General features: G+C 42.8%; 1 protein-coding gene across 11 annotated transcripts in view; it reads right to left on the reverse strand.

Moving 5' to 3' along the window:
• LOC138973116 (CCR4-NOT transcription complex subunit 1-like) overlaps positions 1-18,119 on the reverse strand; it is an 84,378-nt gene that overhangs the window by 10,888 nt on the left and 55,371 nt on the right. For 5 of the 11 annotated variants that reach the window (XM_070345811.1, XM_070345803.1, XM_070345833.1 and 2 more), the window contains 16 exons: positions 17,951-18,106; positions 17,384-17,524; positions 16,444-16,548; positions 16,032-16,136; positions 15,477-15,767; positions 14,885-15,042; positions 14,055-14,265; positions 11,206-11,273; positions 8,571-8,823; positions 7,679-7,918; positions 6,315-6,478; positions 5,487-5,604; positions 5,001-5,102; positions 3,519-3,776; positions 2,876-2,944; positions 804-981 (listed from right to left, as the gene is read on the reverse strand). In XM_070345811.1, the coding sequence (XP_070201912.1) occupies positions 804-981; positions 2,876-2,944; positions 3,519-3,776; positions 5,001-5,102; positions 5,487-5,604; positions 6,315-6,478; positions 7,679-7,918; positions 8,571-8,823; positions 11,206-11,273; positions 14,055-14,265; positions 14,885-15,042; positions 15,477-15,767; positions 16,032-16,136; positions 16,444-16,548; positions 17,384-17,524; positions 17,951-18,106 (2,617 nt within the window). The remainder of the gene's footprint in view (positions 1-803; positions 982-2,875; positions 2,945-3,518; positions 3,777-5,000; positions 5,103-5,486; positions 5,605-6,314; positions 6,479-7,678; positions 7,919-8,570; positions 8,824-11,205; positions 11,274-14,054; positions 14,266-14,884; positions 15,043-15,476; positions 15,768-16,031; positions 16,137-16,443; positions 16,549-17,383; positions 17,525-17,950; positions 18,107-18,119) is intronic. The other 6 variants (XM_070345841.1, XM_070345828.1, XM_070345849.1 and 3 more) reach the window with 3 other exon arrangements.

Here is an 18,119-nt window from a genome sequence, read left to right on the forward strand (position 1 = left end):
AGAAGAACGTTTTAACGACAAGACACAGAAGAACGTTTTAACGACAAGACACAGAAGAATGTTCCAAAGACAAGACACAGAAGAACGTTTTAACGACAAGACACAGAAGAATGTTTCAAAGAAAAGACACAGAAGAACGTTTTAACGACAAGACACAGAAGAATGTTCCAAAGACAAGACACAGAAGAACGTTTTAACGACAAGACACAGAAGAATGTTTTAACGACAAGACACAGAAGAACGTTTTAACGACAAGACACAGAAGAATGTTTTAACGACAAGACACAGAAGAATGTTCCAAAGACAAGACAGAGAAGAACGTTTTAACGACAAGACACAGAAGAACGTTTTAACGACAAGACACAGAAGAATGTTTCAAAGAAAAGACACAGAAGAACGTTTTAACGACAAGACACAGAAGAACGTTTTAACGACAAGACACAGAAGAATGTTTTAACGACAAGACACAGAAGAATGTTTTAACGACAAGACACAGAAGAATGTTTCAAAGAAAAGACACAGAACGTTTCAAAGACAAGACACAGAAGAACGTTTTAACGACAAGACACAGAAGAACGTTTTAACGACAAGACACAGAAGAATGTTTCAAAGACAAAACACAGAAGAATGTTCCAAAGACAAGACACATAATAATTCGAAGACAAAACACAGAAGAACCAAAACACAGAAGAACCAAAACACAGAAGAACGTTTCAAAGACAAAGCACAGGAGAATGTCTGACAGACAAGAAGCAGGACAGCCAAAACTGATCTGAAAGATGCCTGGAGGTGATTGAGCCTACCTTCAGTGTCGAGGTTGACGGCCAGGTTCTGGAAGATGTCCATGTGAGTGGAGGGGGCGATGGTGTTCATGCTGGGCGTCTGGCTCTTGTTGTTGACGTACTGGATGGCCTGCGTTCCCACGTACAGCACTAGCGCGTTCACCAGCTGGATGTTGTAGTGGCACCCTGCGTCTGTCGACTGCAAAGGCATGCACACATCACCAATACTATTATCATTCTGTGCTGAAAGTGTCAAACTTTTGTCGACTGCAAAGGCATGCACACACCACCAATATTATTATCATTCCAACACGAGTGATCTCGGGAGTTTCAGCCCATGAACGAAGAAGAAGAAGAATTATCATTCTGTGCTGAAAGTACCAAACTTAATCTTCTGACTTTCTTTTCCATTTACTTTTGAAGTTTAAAATTGTCAGAGCGTCACTGGTAAAGCATAAAGCACCAGTCTTGAATACTCTCTTTCTGTTCTGTTTAAAAAAAAAAAAAATAATAATAATAATAATGGTGATTTCTATAGCGCTTTCGAACACACAAAGCGCTTTACAAAAGCAATAACAACATCATTACCAGAATGACGCCATTGACGGAATAGAACACAATCATAAACACTTTACAACAAAACCAAAAACAAAACATAAATGTTACAAAAATCCAGAGGCTCTTACAGGAACGAACTCTCAGTATACACAACAATTATAATGCACACACACACACACACACACACACCCACCCACACACACACACACACACACACAGTAAACATTGTTCATCCGAAAGTGCACATTCACAGGGTCGCGACAACTACATCATCAACATTAACCTTCTAGAATGCTTCTCTGAAGAGGTGAGTCTTGAGATTTGCTTTGGAAGAAGGCAGAGATGGACTGAGACGTAGAGACAAAGAGAGTTTGTTCCAGATATGATCAGCTGCGACTGAAAGACAGCGGCCACCATGATCGTCCCTCCCTTTTTTACATTTAGTCAAGTTATGACTAAATGTTTTAACATCGAGGGGGGAATCGAGACGAGGGTCGTGGGTGTGGGTGTGGGTGTGTGTGTGTGTGTGTGTGTGTGTGTCTGTGCGTGTGTAGAGCGATTCAGAGTAAACTACTGGACCGATCTTTATGAAATTTTACATGCGAGTTCCTGGTATGATATCCCCAGACGTTTTTTTCATTTTTTCGATAAATGTCTTTTATGACGTCATATCCGGCTTTTTGTAAAAGTTGAGGCGGCACTGTCACACCCTCAATTTTCAATCAAATTGATTGAAATTTTGGCCAAGCAATCTTCGACGAAGGCCGGACTTCGGTATTGCATTTCAGCATGGAGGCTTACAAATTAATTAATGACTTTGGTCATTAAAATCTGACAATTGTAATTAAAATTATTTTTTTATAAAACGATCCAAAATTACTTTTATTTTATTCTTCATCATGTTCTGATTCCAAAAACATATAAATATGTTATATTCGGATTAAAAACAAGCTCTGAAAATTAAAAATATATAAATTATGATTAAAATCAAATTTCCAAAATCGTTTTAAAAACTATTTCATCTTATTCCTTATCGGTTCCTGATTCCAAAAACATATAGATATATGTTTGGATTAAAAACACGCTCAGAAAGTTAAAACGAAGAGAGGTACAGTAAAGCGTGCTATGAAGCACAGCGCAACCGCTACCGCGCCAAAACAGGCTCGTCACTTTCACTGCCTTTTGCACTAGCGGCGGACTACGTTCAGTTTCATTCTGTGAGTTCCACAGCTTGACTAAATGTAGTAATTTCGCCTTACGCGACTTGTTTTTCTTTTTACTAAACATTTAACTTGAATGTTACAAAATGCGTTCAGTGATCTTCGGTGTACACAGCAGTGCAAAAAGTGAACACGTTACAAAAAAGAATGTACCAAAGACATCTGCCCAAAAGGTACTTTGTTTCAGTGTAGATTTTATTTTCATCTGCAAAAGAATGTTTCCATCTCCACCACTGTCTCTGAAGAAGGCCAGATGTTCAAGTTTCCGAAATTATAAAGCGGTTTGCTATTGAACAACCAACGAAAGACACCTACCTGCAAGTTGCTCTTGAGGTCAGACAGGAAAGTGATGGGAGAACGCGTCTTCAGGTATGAGTCCAGGTCCTGAAACAAACACATTTTCCATCATTATGTGTCAAAAACAGGTATTAGCAACTTGGCGGTGAGTCTGTGTCAATGATCAATTCATGAGGCGGAAATGATTGTTACCGACACCTCCTCCAAGACTTCATTTCCGAGCGTGAGAGATACTGTTTACTGTGATGGGAAAGGAAAATATGCAGCTATTTATTATTATCAGTCTAAAGAAAGTGGTGGTGTGGATGGGCTGAGGGAATAGGTGACATGAAGGCAATGTAGGACGATGTACCACCCGTCTCTGATTTTCTCCTTTTTCCTGTCTCTATTTCCCTGCTCTTCACTCACCCAAGCTCCACATTTTCTGCCACAGCAATCAATAAATACTGTTTTACTATAACGCTTTGCCTGATCATTAGCCTCTTACCGTTAGCCCCCAGTCCAGAATCAAACACACCACTAACCACACACAACCCAATCCACCTCCAATCCTAACCACACACAAACCAATCCATCTCCAATAGCCTTTTTGAAGGAGGCTATCAAACTTTCACTGAACAAAAACTGTCACCGAACACTAAGCCATCAAATCGCCACTGACTTTCTTGAAGGACGCTGGCTGGATGATGTTGACGTAGTTGCTGAGGATCCTGGGAGCCTGTGTGATGTCCGGCAGGCTGTCCACCTTCAGGTTCGGGGTGAAGGGGTCAGGCAGCCGCATGTTGCGCGGGAAGGCGCTCAGGATCAGGTTGCGCATCTGGATGCAGTTGGGCGGGATGACGTCGCAGAAGGTGTAGTGGTAGTCACACAGAAACTCGGGGAAGTCGTGCAGAAGCACCAGCAGCACCCGCAGAGTGCCCTGCAAACGTTTACGCATGACTTTCCTTTGCGTCTGAGGGAAACGTCAGCATAAAGGGGGTTATTAAAGCTTTGCATTGCGTCTCTTTGATCCTTTGTGTCTCGGGAAAAGGTCAGCATAAAGGGGGTTATTAAAGCTTTGCATTGTGTCTCAATGATCCTTTGCGTCTCGGGGAAAAAGTCAGCATAAAGGGGGTTATTAAAGCTTTGCACTGCGTCTCTATGATCTTTTGCGTCTCGGGAAAAGGTCAGCATAAAGGGGGTTATTAAAGCTTTGCATTGCGTCTCTATGATCCTTTGCGTCTCGGGAAAAGGTCAGCATAAAGGGGGTTATTAAAGCTTTGCACTGCGTCTCTATGATCCTTTGCGTCTCGGGAAAAGGTCAGCATAAAGGGGGTTATTAAAGCTTTGCATTGCGTCTCTATGATCCTTTGTGTCTCGGGAAAAGGTCAGCATAAGGGGGGTTATTAAAGCTTTGCACTGCGTCTCTATGATCCTTTGCGTCTGAGGGAAAGGTCAGCAAAAAGCGGGTTACTTTGACAGCAGAAGCTGAAAATCTCCTTCAACATCAAGAAAAGTGGTAGTGAAACTCACATATATTCAATGAGCTTACTGTACGTCAAACAATCAACTGTCCACAACCCTGATTTTGCCCAAGATACGTACAAGTAGCCTAGTATACCAATGTGTGTAGTAGCTACTCAAAACAAAGGAAAATCTGCACACACACACACACACGCACACAATCTTTGTACTTTTACTGACGGTTGCAAAAAGTAACGCTGTTCCCTTGAGAAACACAATAATATAGCTAACTCACTGCAGGGCGGGGATGTAGCTCAGTCGGTAGCGCGCTGGATTTGTATCCAGTTGGCCGCTGTCAGCGTGAGTTCGTCCCCACGTTCGGCGAGAGATTTATTTCTCAGAGTCAACTTTGTGTGCAGACTCTCCTCGGTGTCGGAACACCCCCGTGTGTACACGCAAGCACAAGACCAAGTGCGCACGAAAAAGATCCTGTAATTCATGTCAGAGTTCGGTGGGTTATAGAAACACGAAAATACCCAGCATGCTTCCTCCGAAAGCGGCGTATTGGTGGCTAAATGGCGGAGTAAAAAACGGTCATACACGTAAAATTCAACTCGTGCACAAAAAAAACCACGAGTGTACGTGGGAGTTTCAGCCCATTAACGCAGAAGAAGAAGCTAACTCACTGCCATTCCCTTACCTTGTACAGCAGCTGTGTGGACTTGGTGAGGTCTGCGTTGCGCAGGAAGGGAGCCAGGAACTTGAACAGGTCCATCAATAGCTGAGCGTACATCGCCCAACCCTGTGTCACAAGAGTTTCCGTGTCAGAATGTGGAGCCATTCAATTCAACCCAACACAAATATGCACGATGGGGGGGTGTCAAAGAATGAAATCACGTTTCAATTCAATGAAGGATGCAGATGTTCTGCTGGGGTTTGCAGGAGCCAATCAAAATGAATAGACAACTCTCGTTCAATATTTTTGCTTTCAGGGAGCTGTTGAGTGAACACTACATATTATGCTTCATGACACTCAATACAAAACTGAAAGCATAGCCACCAATAACAGTCAACAACAACAAAAGTCTGGATCTTTCTCAGGTGCAGAATGGCAATGAGGAGGGACCTGATCTGGCGCAAACATTATATCTGGTCCCAACACAAGACAGTAGGTTCAGCAGCTTACCCTCTGCCCTGGGGTCAAGGCCAGAAGACGACCAATGAACACACGGTGTGAAATCAGCTCCATCCAGGCAAAGGCAAATGCTGGGGCCTTGGACGGGCGCAGAATGTGAAACGCTTGGCTGTGGGGAACAAAAAAGCAGTCATAATTTTTTCAGTTTCTATGATCATATTTTGCTTCAAACCTCTTCTGGTAAATGCACACCATCAATCTCATAACCCCCCCCCCCCCCCCCCCACCCTGAAAAAAATCTTGAGTTTATTCAGCATCAGTCTAAAATTCCATATTCCACATCATCGAGGCACAAATGCTCCCTTTTCCTCCTAAAAATGTTCCAACAGTTATTAATTTTATCATTTAAAAATACTTTACTTTATTTGGTGTTTAACGTCGTTTTCAACCGTTCAAGGTTATATCGCGACGGGGAAAGGGGGGAGATGGGATAGAGCCACTTGTTAATTGTTTCTTGTTCACAAAAGCACTAATCAAAAAATTGCTCCAGGGGCTTGCAACGTAGTACAATATATTACCTTACTGGGAGAATGCAAGTTTCCAGTACAAAGGACTTGACATTTCTTACATACTGCTTGACTAAAATCTTTACAAACATTGACTATATTATATACAAGAAACACTTAACAAGGGTGAAAGGAGAAACAGAATCCGTTCGTCGCCTCTTACGACATGCTGGGGAGCATCGGGTAAATTCTTCCCCCTAACCCGCGGGGGGTATCATTTAAAAATAAAAGATATTACAATAATGTCTGCTGTAAGTGTTGACCAAACAATCAGCAACACACAAAAAGTTGATAAAAAGCTAACTGTGCGTACCAGAAAGCAGCCAAGACTTGGTAGTTGATGCCTTCCAGGATGGGCTCGGGGGCGTTGAGCTCGATGAAGAGCATGATGAAGATGCGGTGATATGGCAGCTGCTGGAAGTCCGTGTAGCGCACCTCGTGGTCTTGCAGCAGAACACCCGCAACAATGCCCAGCACCTTTGAACGCAGAACCGTAATCTTTATATAAAAACAAAGGAAAATCGTATGGTAAGAGGTGGCATGGAATTTTGGTCCAAAACCGTTCCATGACGTGATTTGGGTTTTCAGCATTTTTTGTAATTTAAAAAAAAAAATTTTTTATGCAATTTATATTGCGCACATATTCAAGGCGCAGGGATTTAATTATGCCGTGTGCGATGGATTTTTTTTACACAATACATCACGCATTCACATCGGCCAGCAGATCGCAGCCATTTCGGCGCATATCCTACTTTTCACGACCTATTATTTCAAGTCACACGGGTATTTTGGTGGACATTTTTATCTATGCCAATACAATTTTGCCAGGAAAGACCCTTTTGTCAATCGTGGGATCTTTAACGTGCACACCCCAATGTAGTGTACACGAAGGGACCTCGGTTTTTCGTCTCATCCGAAAGACTAGCACTTGAACCCACCACCTAGGTTAGGAAACGGGGGAGAAAATTGCTAACGCCCTGACCCAGGGTCGAACTCGCAACCTCTCGCTTCCGAGCGCAAGTGCGTTACCACTCGGCCACCCAGTCCACAGAAAAGCAATACAAAACAAATTACAACCTTGTTTTATTGTCATTGACGGAAGTCTCCAAGCTGTGTTCAGGAATGTACATGATGTTACCCACCTACCCACCTACTGTCGAGTCTAGTCAAATTAGAACACGGAAAGCTTACTGAAGCCCCTAAGTTTGACCCACTGTAGTATAAGTTATAACACAAGACCCAAAGAAAGTTTTGTGAAAGCATTAGAATCTGCTCTCTTGTTTAGCTTGACAGCCTCAAATTTCTCGTTAGATAAATGCACAACAGCGTAGAACAAGCACAGACACTGAGACAGATAATCAGTCCGATTCTCAACTCCTCCTCCTCCCTCCCTCACACACACACACATCTCAGCAAATCAACCAATTCCAACCAAGACTATGCTACATGTACTTGCACAAAATCCCAACCAGCTACAAACCAACCAGGGCTGAGGTGCACCAACCGAAAGTGGGTGCCATTCAAACGGGAGAGAACAAACAGCGGGGTCTGATTCGTTGAAATCACAACCAATTTCAATTTCAACCAATCCAACACCGCGGCTGGCGGGCTCCCACCCGGTTGGTAACATTCTCGTGCACCTCGGCCTTGTTTACCACTTCAGTTCTTCCCCCTCACCTTGTTCAACAAGTTGATCTTGGTGACGGTGTTGGCGTTGTCACCGGAGTGTTTCACCAGCAGAGCGATCAGACGTACGAAGGCATCCAGGGTGTGGAAACACTTGGCCCGCACCAGTGTGGGAGAGTGCGACTGCTCGCTGAGGGCGCGGTAACACAGGTCCACGCACATCTCCGTGCACAGGCGGAAGAATCGAGTGATGAGGTCGTCTGTTTTCAGTATGCCTTGCTGATGCATCTGCTGAAACACCGTACAGAGTCATAAAAGGCAACTAGGGTTAGGGCTCACGATGCAAGTGCATGCACAGCAGCCAACACTGTTATCAGCAAGAACAAGGAAAAAAAGTTAGCATCCACAAGAAGAACGGAAGTGAGAAACTAGAAGAAGAAAGGCGGGAGAATTGAGCAACAGAGGGAGAGATACAGCGACAGTAAGACTAAGAGACAGAATTTGTCCATGCTGTCACACCAGTTAGACAAAAAAAAAAGGCAACGAGATGGAACATGTTAGAAAATGTCTTACACTGTATCACTGGTGGATTATCTCAGTTTCTTAAAAACCAAGGCCATATGAAACAGCAAAAGAGGGAGAACAAGAGAGGGAACAATACTACCTTTTGTTCATGCACACCAGAAGAGACATGCAGTAACAAGAAAAACTCTTTTCTCCACAAGTGAGTTAAGAAAAACGAAGAAAACAAAATCAACACTAATTCACACACACACAAACAAAACTTGCCTGCCGCTTCAAACAAACACACACAACAAACACACCCACCCACACACCAAACTTGCCAGCTACTCAAAACACACAATCAACAGAGACACAACCCCACACACACACATCAAAACAAACATATGCAGCACAGACACACACAAACCCCAAAACTTGCCTGCTGAACAAAACAGGTGAAAGCCTTGGTGCTGTCCCTACCGGCGGCCGGGGAGTGGTACATGTTGACCCACTCGCGCAGCAAATACTCCGCCTTCTCGTGCAGCCCCGGGGGGTCGTCGAACTCACGGGCCTGCGAGATCCCAGACTGCATCATGGTGGCGGCGTTGTTGCGCACGCTGTTGCTAACAGAGTCGCCCCCCGGCACACGCAGGTTGGTCATCAGATTCTCCAGCCTGAGGGACACATTGGGACTGTCGACGTGGCGCTCAGTTTTAGAATCGGGCATGCTCAGGCACGGCAAGGCAAGGCAATGTAATGGCAAAGAAGCAACACACCATTCAAGGCAGGGGTTCAGTATGGGTGGGAGAAAAATAAACAAGAGAGAGAGAGAGAGAGAGAGAAAGAGAGAGAGACATAGAGAGAGAAAGAATGAAAAAGAAAGAAAGAAAGAAAGAATGAACAAGTCGCGTAAGGCGAAAATACAACATTTAGTCAAACTCAGTCGAACTCACAGAATGAAATTGAACGCACTGCAATATTTTCGCTAGACCGCATACTCGAAGCATCGTCTGTCCACCGCTCGTTCTGAGCGTGTTTTTAATCCAAACATATCATATCTATATGTTTTTGGAATCAGGAACCGACAAGGAATAAGATGAAATTGTTTTTAAATCGATTTCGGAAATTTAATTTTAATCATAATTTTTATATTTTTAATTTTAAAAGCTTGTTTTTAATCCGAATATAACATATTTATATGTTTTTGGAATCAGAAAATGATGACAAATAAGATAAAAATGTTTTTGGATCGTTTTATAAAAAAATAATTTTAATTACCGTACTTTCCGGGTCATAAGGCGCGACTTTTTTCCTCGAGTTCGACCCCTGCGTCTTGTATAACGAAGCGCCTAATCCGTGTATGAAATACGAAAAAAATCAAAGAGACCGCTTGAGTACCAGTCAAACAACTTGTGATAATGCATGTTTCAGCTACTAGGTACTGCCCTGCCTTTGATCTGGCCGCACACACAGATTTCCACTCTGTTAAACTCGGTCACTGACCGGTCACTGACCCCGATGCAGGAAGTGTTTCCTCTCTCAGATATGACAGGGGAACCACCTCTCATGGCAAAAACTGGGTCATTGACCCCTGGGAAGAAGGTCGTGTCTTTTAACAAGGCCACCCAGCTATCACAATGCCTTTGATCTGGCCGCACACACAGAGCACACATATTTTCACTCAATTAAAATCGGTCACTGACCGGTCACTGACCCCGATGCAGGAAGTGTTTCCTCTCTCAGATATGACAGGGGAACCACCTCTCATGGCAAAAACTGGGTCATTGACCCCTGGGAAGAAGGTCGTGTCTTTTAACAAGGCCACCCAGCTATCACAATGCCTTTGATCTGGCCGCACACACAGAGCACACATATTTTCACTCAGTTAAAGTCGGTCACTGACCGGTCACTGACTCCGATGCAGGAAGTGTTTCCTCTCTCAGATATGACAGGGGAACCACCTCTCATGGCAAAAACTGGGTCATTTTGGTGCGCCCTATCGGCCCCCTGCGTCCAATGGGTGACTGGATTACAATTTTTTTAAAAAGAAGGGGGTGCGTCTTAGATAACGAAGCGCCTTGTCACCCGGAAAGTACGGTACAATTTTCAGATTTTTAATGACCAAAGTCATCAATTAATTTCTAAGCCTCCAAGCTGAAATGCAATACCAAAGTCCAGCCTTCGTCGAAGATTGCTTGGCCAAAATTTCAATCAATTTTATTAAAAAATTAGGGTGTGACAGTGCCGCCTCAACTTTTACAAAAAGCCGATATGACGTCATCAAAGACATTTATCGGAAAAATGAAGAAAACGTCTACTCTCATGTAAAATTTCATAAAGATCGGTCCAGTAGTTTATTCTGAATTGCTCTACACACACACACAGACACAGACACACAGACATACACCACGACCCTCGTCTAGATTCCCCCTCAATGTTAAAACATTTAGTCAAAACTTGACTAAATGTAATGAAAGAAAAAAACAGGAGAGCAAGAAAAAGGACAGAGAAGGGGAGAGAAAAAGAAATGAGTGACATAGTTTGAGTTCACTTTTGCATGCTGAGGCAGCAATGGTACAGCAATAGTAATGAAGGTAGATTGACCATTTTCCGTTTCAGAGCAAAAATGTGTATGTTGACATGTTTGCTAATACATGTAGCTATCTTTGATTTAACATGTATGACTGTTCCTGCTACATCAGGTTAGAACTATCACAGAAGAATGGGAATACAGGGAATGAAAAGCATCTGGGAGACGGCCTGCTGGGCAGAAACACTGTAGCTTTCATGCAAAAATCTCTTCATGCTCTACGTATTGCACAACTTTTAACTGCACATCTCATTTACATTCAAGCCAGCAGACTTTTTGATTTGAAAATCGTGAGTCACAGTACCTTTTAAAAGACTGATTATCATACAATGCAACCCGTCAGATTACCTTCAAGATTTGAAAACAACCATCTTTAAAAGTAAACCATCTCTTACAAGAGAAGAGAAAACTCGGTTATCCTTTGTAGACGGAACTACTTATCAGACCTCATAGCAAGAAAATAAGATCAAGGACAGACACTCACCCTTCAGGAGACTGCCTGGGGCGTGCAGCAATGGTGTTCAAGGCATCAACCGTCTGAGGAAAGTCATTCTGGGAATGGAAAACAATAACGCTATTACCGTGAAACAAATGATGTCGAACATGAGCTGATACAATGTGATAGCACTAAAATCTGACTGCTCCAAGATTCAATTTCTGAATATCAACAGAACTCACTATCTGCTTCCTTTGTGTTTTACTATATTAAGGGGAGGTGGGCCAGTGCACTACCTTTTTTTTAATTTTGAATGTTTTATTGTGTCTGAATGTTATTTTATGAAAGAAATGAACAAATGATGACAAAGAATAGTCACTTTTTGTATTTTCGGTTGCTGGTTTTTGTTTTACGCGACAAAAACAGTCAAAATACAGACAAAAGTGGAGTACAGGAGATACACGGATTTTCATCAGATGTGATTGTCACACTTCTAATTATTGTTTTATTTTATCCTTCTGGGTATGCTCTAGGGGATTACGAAGCAGATCTTGTTTATTATATTTATATTTGGAGTTAGGAACACTTCTTTGTTACAACTGTCAAACTTTAGGGTAACGCTTGCGAAATTATTTTTTGAAATAATCTGGATATGACTATAATAAAATTTCAGCAAAATCCCTTCGTAATCCCCCAGAATGTTATATTCTGCACAAACTACAAAAGAAAATATTGCTCTAGCTAAATTACAGCCAGAGAAATCGCGTAACCCAAGACGTTACCGTAGGCAAAATGGCTGAACTGAGAAAAACGACATTGAAGATTGAACACCACAGAAACACTATTGAAACAGACACACAAGGACAAAACTGTGTTATGAATGAACAGCTTAGTTTATTTGAATTGCAAACTACTTAGCCTTTAGCACGCCAGCAGAGAATTTATGCGTCCATCCCTTCTTTCCCTCTGTCAACCAGCATGGGGATATTGCCCCAGCGCTAAACGTGTATCAATGACCCGATTCTCGTTTGTATTTGCATGCGAGAATAACGGTATTTTTAACGGTAACTTACTTGAGCTAGAACGAGACTTATTTCCTTCCGTTATCTCGTCGATTTGTTGGTTTCCTCGAAGTTTTCTGCTTTTGTTTTTACATCGATACAGTACTTTGGTACTTCGACAAGCAAGATGGAGGATGATGAGTTTGAAACTTTCGTTTGAGTTGTTTTTTGACAACAAATCGTACGTGGAATCTGAACGATTTACTGAGGAAGCTCTTCGCAATGAACTGTGTATCGCGGTGAAGAAAATGACACAGTTCGTCAAGACAGTGACGGAATTTACGAAAGTGCAGATTGATACAAACAGTTGCTGATCCAGTTTCGTTCGGGAAATGGCAGGCCCAGCAAACATTACCGATAATCTGACTGATGTTGGATACTTTCTCCTGTTTTTGTTTTTTTGCTTAGCAAATGCTCAACTTGCTTGTCGAGGAGATACTGCACAGAAACTGACTCAAATTCAGCGCAAAGCAAGCCAGTGCCGAGACGTAAAAAGTGTGCTGCATGGCGTGTTCGGAAATGGCGACCTGTGGATCTGCGTGGAGATCAAAGCTTTCCTCTGTATCGAAAACACCGACAGAATCCAAACTTTGGCCTAGTACCAGCGGAACTACTTGTTGTTGCTAACCGAACTAATAAAGACATTGTCCTCTTTCTTATTTCGAGCCATTGTTATCGTATCAAAGGTTGTTTCTCAAGGAAAAATTCGCTTTCGGTTGTCACCGATCGTTTGATGTGTAACCAGGATGTTGTAAAACCGAGTGAACTTCGGGTGTTCCCGTCATGGCCGAGAGTCTCTTCGGTAGTTTCCGTATGCAAAATTCGTAAGCTGAGCATGCGCACTCACAAAGTAAACTGGTTCCCGATTTCGGTTTATGAAACGAACCAATGGATGTCGAGTACCTTCCAAATAAGGACATTTCCGTTCGATTACGATTGCTGCCTTTGCAACGGACAAGTGGCTGAGTGAATGGAACATTCATCAAAACACTGATGTCATGTTATAGGTCAAGAGCTGCTGCGCAGTTTCGTATGTCGTGAATGCACTGTTTTGCTGAGGACAAAGCCGTAACTAGCCTTTGAAATGAGACATTTTTTGGCGGGGGAATATCGACTACAGAAGACAATCAATGCCACACATGTTCACATTTTGTCTTTATTGACAGATAAATAGGACACTTTTGACAAAAACACCGACACACATGGATGATAGGTATGTTATGGAAACAAAATCTGCTAAAATACCCAAAACAGTGTTTTGAACGATTTGGTCAATTTTGCACTGGCCCACCTGCCCTTAAGATTTGCCTGAGTCAACCTGGATGCACACAAACACACACAAAAAGTTTCCTTTTCATAAAAAAAAAAAGATAGGTAAGCAACAACAACAAAATAATACAGTCAGACCTGTCTAATATGACCACCAAAGGGACCAACCAAAAGTGTTTTTTGTGGAGAGGTGGCCGCTATAGGAGAGAGGTGGTCACTATGGAAAGGTGAATTACATAGGAAAAAACTAATTGGAGAGCGTTTCAGGTTGTCGTAGTGAGCAGGTGGTCGTTACCGAGAAGTGGTTACCAAGGCAGGTTTGACTGTGATAAAATTACAAAATTATGACGAGCTTACCTTAGTAAGTGAAGTCTAATTGTAGTTTTATCGACCACAATACAGAGAGGAAAGGGATTATGTGAGAGCGATTGTGGGAGATAAAAAATGAAATAACAGAATGACAAAAACTACAAATACCACAAAAACCAAAGGCCACCACTTCATTGAAGTTGTGTGGACTGTTCTTGTACAGAAAACACAAACAGCACAAAAAGCAAAGGCCCCCACCTCAGTGAAGTTGTGTGGACTGTTCTTGTCGTCGGAACAGATGCGCTGCATGACCTGCATGACGAAGCTGACGGCGGGTGAGGACCCCGTCTCCAGCACGCTGGTCAGGTAGACGTCAAACTGGGTCTGGCTGATCAGCCCGCTGCGTATCAGCGTCTCCACAGCCTCAAGGTTGTACTTGGACTCCTCGCGCCCTGACATGATCAGGCATCTGGGCAAGAAAAAAAGTAGAAGATAGTGTAAGGTTTGGTCTGTAGATTGAGAGATACTTGATGCAATCATGAAACAACCAAAGGATGTGAAGAAATACAGTCTAGAGATTGTACTTGGGACTTCTTGACATGATCAGGCATCTGGGCAAGACAAAAAGTAGAAGATAGTGTTAGGTTTGGTAAGTAAACAGCAATATTTGATGCAATCGAAAAGGAAGGGAAGAAATAAGGTAAGTTGGGGGGATACAGCCAACAGAGATCAGCGTCTCCACATCTGTCAGTCAATGCCACCACCCAAAAAACACAATATGGTAAGAATTAAAGTGACTTCGGATGGAGCTGCAAAACTCACATGTGGAGAGATTGGCTTCACTAGGTAAACACAATGGCAGAAGAAATTGCACAACTGTAGCACCAGGAAAATTGAGCATGTGCTAGACTGACATATAAAACAAGACACAGTCTCAGTCTCATAATATGGCAACTGTTCAAGACCACATATAACATACCTACATCAATCAACAACCTACCCTCAACCCCCCTCTCTCCGTCCCTACACATAATAACATAGCTACAGAAGAAACCAGTCCAGAAACTAAAGAAGAGAAGCTGCCTTACCTGGTGACTTCTTTGGGGGCCCAGCCAGGGCCAAGAGCGCGAGCGTCAGCAAGTCCCTTGAGGACCATGAGATGGCATTCCCGGAAGCGGAGCAGCAACTCCTGCTGGTCAGAGGTGATGGCTGACGGGATGTAGTGCTCCAGCAACCCTTCCACCGCCTGAACACACACACACACAAGTCCCCCATTCACCATGTGATTACAACATTGAAAGCTGAAGAATCAATTATGAAATTTAATACTGTCAGCTTGTTTTCCGGACATTCTGCGTGGGAAATGGTTTAGAAATAGACAGTGTTCAGAAATAACTCGTGTCAGGTGTGTATGGGGTGTGAAAGAGTGAGTACCCTTGCTTTTATTGAGAGTGACAAACAAATCCACACATGCTCCCAGTCCATGTGTTTCAGACACATCCCTCGCTACTGACTGGCCGTGGATTGTTCGTCTCGCTAAAAGCAAGGGTATTCGCTCTTTCACAACCCATACAAACCTGACGAGTTATTTCCGGATTTCGTTTATTATCATAGCATATACTTATACATTGCAAATGACAATGGTAGAGTAATTATCACTACACACACACACACACACACCTTCTGCAGGAGGATGGTGGCAGCCCTGGGCTCGCGTGCATTGCGTGTCTGGATGGCGGTCTCCAGCAGGCTGTGAAGCTGGGCGGTCATTGGGCTGTTGGGCATGATGGAGATCACCTGCAGGTGCTGCTCAAGGTCACGAACGATGCGCTCGAAAATCAGGGACACCTCGTCAGGCGCGTACTGGGGTGGGGGCGGCACGTTGGGTGGGGGCTGCTGCTGCATCTGCTGGGGCATCATGGGAGGGGGCTGCTGCTGCTGTTGCTGCTGCTGCTGCGGGGGTGGCTGATGCTGCAGAAAGAGAGAGGGACGTTACAGGCACAGTTGTTTCAATACAAACAATTCAACTCACCATCTCAGATCTTGCCAGGCTTTTACATGAAATAAGACCATCCCTCCACTTTGGCCACACACCAACATTTGGCATGACGGTTGAAGTTTGTTTTTGCCAGGAGAAACAACTTGAATTCTTCAGTGGTCAGAAGACATTTCACCCCCCCCCCCCCCCCAACACACACACACCCACCCACAATCCCAAAGGCTAAACTGGCATACCATAGGTTTTGCTGGGCCTCCCATGTAGTCCAACTGCATGAAGCCAGGCAGGTTGCGGGCAAACTCCTCGTACACTGCAAGCTGCTGACTGGTCACTGAGCCAACCTGCAACAGGACAACAACGATGAAACGAGTGACTGCAGGTGAAATGACACAAATAAAGTGGAAATGAACTTGCCAGAGAAGACTTGACACATATTGGACAACAGCATCAAGTAACATAAGGCACAACTTCACATTACCAAAGTTCAAAACATTACAACTACCAGTAGACTTTTTTATTTTTTTATTTATTTATTTTTTTAAAGATGCTTTACACACAAGACAAATATGTGTTCTTGTACCACAAAATAAACCGAACCTTATCTGCAAACACTTTTCTACAACGCCCGTACTCATGCAGACTCCTTACCTTCATGCGGATCTGTTCCGGCATCCTCTCAGCCTGGTACGTCAGGCAGGCAGGGTCGCAGTAACGCCTGTTTTCAGCACGAGCAACCTTGCGAAGCTCAAACTCCTGCAATTAAAAAAGAAGTCTATCATCATTCATTTTGCCATATACTTTTCCTTGAAATAACTGCATGAAATAACACTGCAGTGTTTATTTATAAGCAAATTTATTATAATATAACTTTGAATGAAACAGATATATTATTTGGTTTTTGGAATGAAAATTTAAAAAACGATCAAATTTATTTTATAAATTATTGTATTTTGATAACAAAAATGACCATAGGAAAATTTAAGTATGGGAAGAAGTTAGACCTACGTATTTTATTGGAATTAGAGTTAAACATTAGACAGAAGTTTATGTTTTGTATAATATAAAGTTGATTATGTTATACAGAAAAAGACCAAGGAAAAAGGATGCTCCCCGCCTTAAAAAATAAAATAAAAATAAAAATAAAAAAATAAATAAAATAAATAAAAAAAATAAAATCGGGCAAAAAATATGGGTTGAGGTAAAAAAAATAAAAATAAAATAAAAATTAAAAAAACCCACTGCAGTGTTCACAATAGCAGTCAAAAAAATAGCTGCAGTAGTATTATTTAGAGAAAGAGATCGCTGACGAGGAGTACAGTGAAACCCCCTTTTAATTACCTAACCCACCCCCTCTCTACCCCCAATGTCACATTTTCAGTTATTAACCTTCAAAAATTAACTCCATTTTAAGATTTCCTCTGTTATAAGACCTGAATGTCTCAGATCCTTGGTGGTCTGAAAAAGGGATACCGCTTTAGCTAACAAACATACACCATGAGATCCACGAAACATGCAAGAGAGCTCAGCATCTTCTCTTTCAGCGTTCCACGAACAGAGCTCAGCAAAATGAAAATCTGAAACAACTCACATTGGCCAGTCTCTTGTCCATTTCAGGCACTGCCCTCTCAACGGCTGTCTTCTGGATGAAGGCGGTGCAGACGTCCACCACATCACCGGCGATGGCGCTGCAAGCCTGGTCCAGCATCTCCTTGGGAGGCTGGTTGTTTATCTGTGTTGGCGTAGTACAAAACAAACTTTGATGAAATTTATTTCCTTTCCACCAAATTTGTGGTCAGTAAATAAAATCTTCTTCCTCTCGCAAAATTCAAACTGGGCATGACTTCATTTTCCTTCCCGAGACTACTGCTCGTACTGTTTTAGGGCTTTGGCGAGAAAGAACACAAATCTTCAATTACTGTTTTCATGCATTATTTTGAATAGCTTATAAGAGGAAGCTTTGTAGACCTCTGAATTCTATTCACAATTCCTGCCATCAAGGAAATTACTTAACAACAATGACATTGACAACACACACACACACAGAAAATATACATCCCATCCACTTGTGTGCAGTCACACGAGAAAGGAATAGGAAGCTGAAAAAGAGGAGGACAGAAGGGAGAGAAAGATACAAAAAGAAAAGAACAAAACTCACATTGAACTTGCTGGAGAAGGCACTCTTGAGGTTGTTGGTGATCTGCATAAGGATGGGCTCCCTGGCAGTGATGAGAGCCAGGCCGCACGTGATGTTGCGCATCATGCAGTGCGCTGCGTTACGCATGCGTCCCTCGTCAGGCTCCAGGGCAAAGTCCTGTTAGAAACCA

The sequence above is a fragment of the Littorina saxatilis genome, linkage group LG1 (genome assembly GCF_037325665.1).
Source record: "Littorina saxatilis isolate snail1 linkage group LG1, US_GU_Lsax_2.0, whole genome shotgun sequence".
NCBI classification, from domain to species: Eukaryota; Metazoa; Mollusca; class Gastropoda; order Littorinimorpha; family Littorinidae; genus Littorina; species Littorina saxatilis.